At 29.4% G+C, this 6210-nt stretch overlaps 1 protein-coding gene across 1 annotated transcript; it reads right to left on the reverse strand.

The window, feature by feature from the left end:
• Positions 1–1015: 1015 nt before the first annotated feature.
• Positions 1016–4942, reverse strand: LOC131671814 (uncharacterized). The gene is made up of 2 exons (XM_058948552.1): positions 3751–4942; positions 1016–2472 (listed from the first exon to the last, which is right to left on the reverse strand). The coding sequence occupies exons 1-2, from the start codon at positions 4232–4234 to the stop codon at positions 1715–1717; spliced, it is 1242 nt and encodes a 413-aa protein (XP_058804535.1). The 5' UTR covers positions 4235–4942; the 3' UTR covers positions 1016–1714.
• Positions 4943–6210: the final 1268 nt, after the last annotated feature.

Here is a 6210-nt window from a genome sequence, read left to right on the forward strand (position 1 = left end):
GCTTACGCACATATACGGCCTTGCTCTCCTTCTGTTGTAGTGTATAGGAACTTTATTTTTGTCGCTATACTAATTGTCTGGATACACGATTGCTGTTAACTAGAAAGACTGTTCGTTGACGGTTTCCCTGCACCATTCATATACGGAAAATTTCGTTCTTTTCGCGCAGCATATTTTTTCCTTTCTGTCTCTTCTATTGATAAATATCAGTTAAAATCTCAAGTGGATATTTTTTATTTTCCAACACCATGAAATTCCGTTAAAACATTTGATCAACATTAAACTGTAGCTAATGTTTAAGAAATAGTGGAATTTCTTCCACGTGCATTTACTTTTTGCAAAGTAATATTCCATCAAAATAAATCATAAAACTATTTTCCCACTTTTCATGCATGATTCAACTTTTAAATGTATCTAAACCTTGTGCTAACAAGTACTTATATCTACACCAAATTTATTTTGACAAATTGATGGGTCTTTGATAGCCGTTGATGAATTTGAACTACATTTTATCTTATATATTAGATCGAGCATTGGGTCATTGATGTCAAAAAAATGATTATTTTATATAAAAGTAAAATATATTTTGATTCTTTCATATAACCATTCTACTTATAATTTATATAAAAAATTCAGTAATAGAGCGAAATAACGTCCTTATTAAAATTTTGTGGATCACCACATCATGCGTGAAGGTGATTGCAATTGAGATCACCGTACGCGCGAACTGTAAAGCCGTCAGCATTCTAAAGCTGACACTTTTATAAGCTTATATGTATATCTCCGTAGAGATTTTACTAGATTGAATGAAATAAGTTTTAATTTTTATTGTGTTTAGAAATGGAATAACTTTGATCAATTTATGCAATCACTATTACATGACAATCTCTAAGTTTGAAGCATGAAATAAAGGATTACTTAGGATTCTATGCATGACGGTATGGTTATTTTAATGGGAAACTATTTATAAAAGTATCATTTATCAAAATAAGTATAGATTTTTATTCGTAGTAACATTCCTTTTACATATAAATTGGATTTTTACGTACAAAAATAATGTTGAAAAGTTATGAAAATTACAGCAAGATAGTGCTAATTCGATTTAATCTCGCACAGTAAATTATGTACTTGACAATGATGATTACGAGTATTACGTATCTGTAATGTTGCGTCACCTTTACAATCGCGATGTAGTCTAATACTGTGATTATCAATGTCATTCTTTTCGTATATACAATACTGTTATAAATCTCACAATTATCTTATACCGTTTTAGAAAATCAATCAATATTATTAATATTATTATTATATAATATTATTACTTTATTAATAATATCCTTTTAGTACCCTTCAAAATGAAGCTGTCAATATTTTATTTTTATTTTCAACGCCAACTTTATCAAAATTTCATTCGATGAAGATAGAACATGTTCCTCAGATGTCATATAAACTTATGTAATTGAATAGACAAAAATATCAAATATACATCAATGCATTAAATCGTTATTTTTCAAACGATTCACTTTAATACTCTTATAATTATATAATAATTTTCTAAATTGCAAATTTTTAATTTTGATTACATATCACGATGAGAAACACACATTGAAGATAATTAAAAGTAATCGCAATAAGGAGCCTTTACCGGAATGATAAGAAGTAAACTTTTTTGAATTTTTCTAGAGTAATTATTAGAATAAAAATCTTATCTACGTTAGTCACCAAGCCAGCCTTTTTCTGCATATTTCTTAACACATCTTCGCAATCTCTCAATAAACAAAGGAGTAAATTGCTCACCTAGCATCATATTTTCGATTTGATCAGACGATAAATCGTTTTTAACATCTGCTGATAAGATTCTCAACATAAACGGGCAGTGAGGAAATTCATGAAATGCATCAATTTTCATTCGTTCGTCAAATTTATCTTTACTGAAAGATTGGATATTGCATTCGAGTCGTTTCAATACGCTAATAAAACTTTCGTAGTAGAAATTAAGTAAGTTATCAAAATGATTTTCCATAGTGGAAGCGTCTAAGCTAACCATTAAAAAAAATGTTAGCTCCCGCAAAGGACTCAAGTTTAAATAATTTTGAAAGTCAACGAATTTAATATCTGTCACATGACCAGTATTTGGATCTTTACGAAACATAAAGTTATTAACCCAAAAATCAGAGTGAACAATAGTGGACCATTCTTCTGGTGGTGGAGCCGTCCAAGTAGTAACCGTTTCTTGTGTCATTGCTGCATTGAGACGCTCGAAATGTACTGATATCTTTGGATCCTTGCGCATCAATTTTATATAAAATTGCTGAACCTTTTCGAAACTGTCGTCTTGTTCGATATCTAAGCATTTAGATCGTTTTTTAATGATTTCAAATTGATCAGGTTTGTGCTGTCTCATTGCTATGCCTAAAGCATGGAAACGCGCCAGTGCGAGTATCGCTACGTTCGCATGTTCAAGGTCCAATCCTGAATGAGATTAAAAAAATGCAAACATAGGATATTTTACTTAGAAATATAATACTAGACATTTGTAATTACAAAGTGATCGACTAATAACATTATGTTTTTTTGAGAAATACCAAAATAATTAGATTAGCAATAGGGAAATTCTTCAAATGATTATAACATGTAAATATAATCTTTAAAATTTACATGTTCACCATGTATCTCCATATATAAGATTAAACTTTGGTTAATGCTACAGTATAAATATATTCAGTAATCATTTTTAAACATTTTTTAATTACTTTTTATTTTTATATGAATTTATGTACTTTTATTATTTTCATAAGAAAAAATGAAGTGTACTAGAACAAAATTCATACAAAAAGGTTAAATTTGGTTAATTTATTCCACATTTTCCGACGGTTTTATGATTTTTTAGGATTTAACCATGGCCAGAGTGTTACGCCACCACTTCTAGGGTCATGAATGACCTCTTTGATCAAGGAACGGTTAAAATAATCGATTTATTAAATGACTGAAATGCAGTGACAAATTAAAAATAACTTAAATTATTCATATTGTTGCCATTTAGAAGAATACTTTTGGTTATAATTTGTAACTCCCTGACTGGGAATATATTTTAATAATAGTAATAAATAATTTGAGTATAAATATAATGATAGATTATAAATCTTATTCATATAAAACTAAAAGTATGTATATGTATTCTTAACTTATTTTCATAAAAAAACTTAACAAAAAATAATACTATCTCGGTTCTTATACCCGTAGTAGCTTCAGTAAACATAAAAATACTGTAGATATCGATAAAGACTTTGAATATTTTGCTCTTAATAATGTGTGAATTTGAACTATCATAAATAGAAAAATTGTGACTATCGACGTAGAGAGAAATACCATAATATTTTTATTTAAATGGATTTAATGTCGTGATTTACTGAAAAAATTAAAACAATAAGTCACTTGTCTAATTGTTATCTCTCACGAGATTATCACAGGCAATAAATAATTCTATGAAGTGTACTATTGATAAATAGAAATTTAAAAAAATCCAAAGTTTTCATGCGATTTCTATTTATGAGTTGCAGTCCCTTTTTAATTTTAGCCAAGGGCTCCAAAAGTCTTATTCCACCGCTGAACTGATATGATAAAAGATATCGTATTAAAAGCCGTTGGCAAATAGCCAGTTAGTGATAATAAGGCCACGTTAATAGCTAATTAGCTTTCTCAAAGGCTTGAGAGTAGTAACTTGCGATCAGATAAAATGCAAATGAATACCTTCTTTCCTATTGGCAGTATAGTATCCAAGAACTTTAAGATTTTGCATTAAGATAACGGCATCGTCATCGAAATCTTCATTCGATTTTAATGAATACCTGACGCCATATAGTTCTGGAACAATATCAAAAATTCCACTGTTTTTTACGTCATATTCACGCTCTAGATGTTGATAAGACGGTATCAATTCCTGATATAAAAATGCTTCTTTTTTAAATGTATATGGGCTGTCGAACATCTTCCTTTGAAATTCCGTGGCAGGCAGCATTTTTGCCACCAGATGTAAATGCTCTCGATTCGCCTGTGCATTCTTCTTAACCACCGCGTCGACTTTGAGCATTGTACTTCCGTAGTTCTCCCCCGGTGGCAGTAAAGGCTCGATGTGATGTTCAATGACCTCGAGCTCATCGCTAAATTTCTTACGTAATAATGTTTGGAGCTCTCGCAACTCCACTTTTAGTATCTTGGGCTCCGAGTCTGTCATTTTTTTCTTCGGCACGGTCGGTCTCTAGTTCGTGAGTTTATATCGGTGTATTGTGCAGCAAACGTTCAATGAAAAAAAATGTCTCCGTCACGATACGACGTCTTTTTAACACTAGCCCGAATTGAGAAAAGAGGCAACGAGTTGAACAATATATGTTATAGCGAACAGAGACCACGTGCTACTGCCGCTCATCAGAGAGAGAACAGCAATATTTCTCGTAAAACGTCACACGCTGTTTGACGTGTTTTACAAATATCCGGTATCTTCAGCGTTTAAATTTCGTACTTGATTATTGTGTATTGTTTTTTAATCTAATGACGATAACAATGTGATTGAAAACATTTTATTCGTATGTCTGACTGTAGATTGCACAGAAAGCTTTCACGTTGATTCTTTATTAATATACAGGATGACACTGTCACAATGCTCGTTGTTTCCTTCTGAACTTGAGGATTTATCAGTGTTTGCAATTTGTCTTTATGCAAGATATTTGTTTAATAACATATTTCTCGAACAACTAATTACCGTTAATTTCTTACAAAGAATTTATTTACAATTTCATGTGATTGAAAATTTCTCTTATAATACTTTTAAAAGTTCATTGAAAAAAATTGCATTAACTTGCATAAACATAGAAGGAAATCAAAAAGAATAGAATATAAAATTGAAAATTAGGTTTTCTGTTCAAAGACACTCTGTTAACTTGTCTACGAAACCATTAGAAAAATCGTATTGTTCGCAGCGCTTTATCTTTTTACCGCTAACATGATAAATTAATCACGATAAGCTTTATTACAAAACGATTTCTTGGTAAACATAAAAGTATTATCAAACTATAGTATCACAATATTTTAATGGATATTTAATGGCTATATCATACTATAGAGCATAATAATGAAATGAGATTTGTCAATGAGCTGCAGTATACTATGACATTAATTTAATATTATTAATTTATCCTGTTTCTCAAAATGTGATGGTATTTATATTTGTACTTTATAAATTTAGGTGAACAATCCAGACTCATGACTTTTTCGGGTTATAAGTGTAGTTGTGAAAATATCTAAAAATCTTCTATTAAAATATCAGAAAATCTAGGCATCATTATTTTAAATGTTACTTATCAAAAATTATTTCATGTGATAAAAGGTTTGTCAAAAAAGATTCGAATTCAGAGCTTGGCTGTTAAAATTATAATAAATTATATAATAAATATTTTTTAAACTTTTTTTTCACAACACTACTGATAATTAAATTAAATAAGTATTTTATTTTAATTTATAGTTTAAGTATTATGAAAGACTAATCGTAAGCATTGTAACTAAGTGAAAATCTAACGTATTTTTCAAATAAATTGAAAATGAAAAGGAAATAAATAAGAACAAAAAATTATCCGTAAATGTTTTTATAGTTGATCTTCAAAGTAGTTTTATTGTTGAATTATTAAAGAAACGCGATATTTTCAACAATTTCGTCTGTGTTATGTTGTATACTTCGACATCGCCTAAGATGTCTTTTTTAATATTCTTATTGATATGTTGAAATAACTTTCTTGTAGAAACAAACTTTCTTTTCAATTAAATAAGTAGTTTTTGTCAATAATTGGTAAGTTCGTCAAAAGCAAGGTTCTTCCTAACAAATGTAAATATGTCGTAGCATCTACAATTTTTCCCTTCAATAAATGAGATGCTGATATTTATCAAATAGTAACCCAATAGTTATCGACAATGTCTGAAAAATCTTCGCTTATAGTTACAACAAATTAATTTAAAATTATAGGTGTATACAGAATACATAGCGCATTACGATTGTGGTTTATAGAATCATGTTCTTATTTTTCGTCTTCCATCAAATTGGTAGCTACCGTTGAAAACATTTATATTGTCATTTTAATTAAAAACCAAGATCAGAAAACCATACATATAATATAAGATATCTTAATCGAGTACGGAGTAGTAGCTAACTGCACTCAAATT

This window comes from Phymastichus coffea, unplaced genomic scaffold (assembly GCF_024137745.1).
Source record: "Phymastichus coffea isolate CEN01 unplaced genomic scaffold, Cenicafe_Pcof_1.1 PCOF00136, whole genome shotgun sequence".
In the NCBI taxonomy this organism is placed as follows: Eukaryota; Metazoa; Arthropoda; class Insecta; order Hymenoptera; family Eulophidae; genus Phymastichus; species Phymastichus coffea.

What these genes read in the sequence shown, in the direction of transcription:
- LOC131671814 (XM_058948552.1), bottom strand. Translation starts at nt 4,234, where the DNA reads ATGACAGACTCGGAGCCCAAGATACTAAAAGTGGAGTTGCGAGAGCTC. An exon ending in TACTGCCAATAGGAAAGAAG is followed by an intron (nt 2,473 to 3,750) that starts GTATTCATTTGC and finishes AATCTCATTCAG; the next exon opens with GATTGGACCTTGAACATGCG.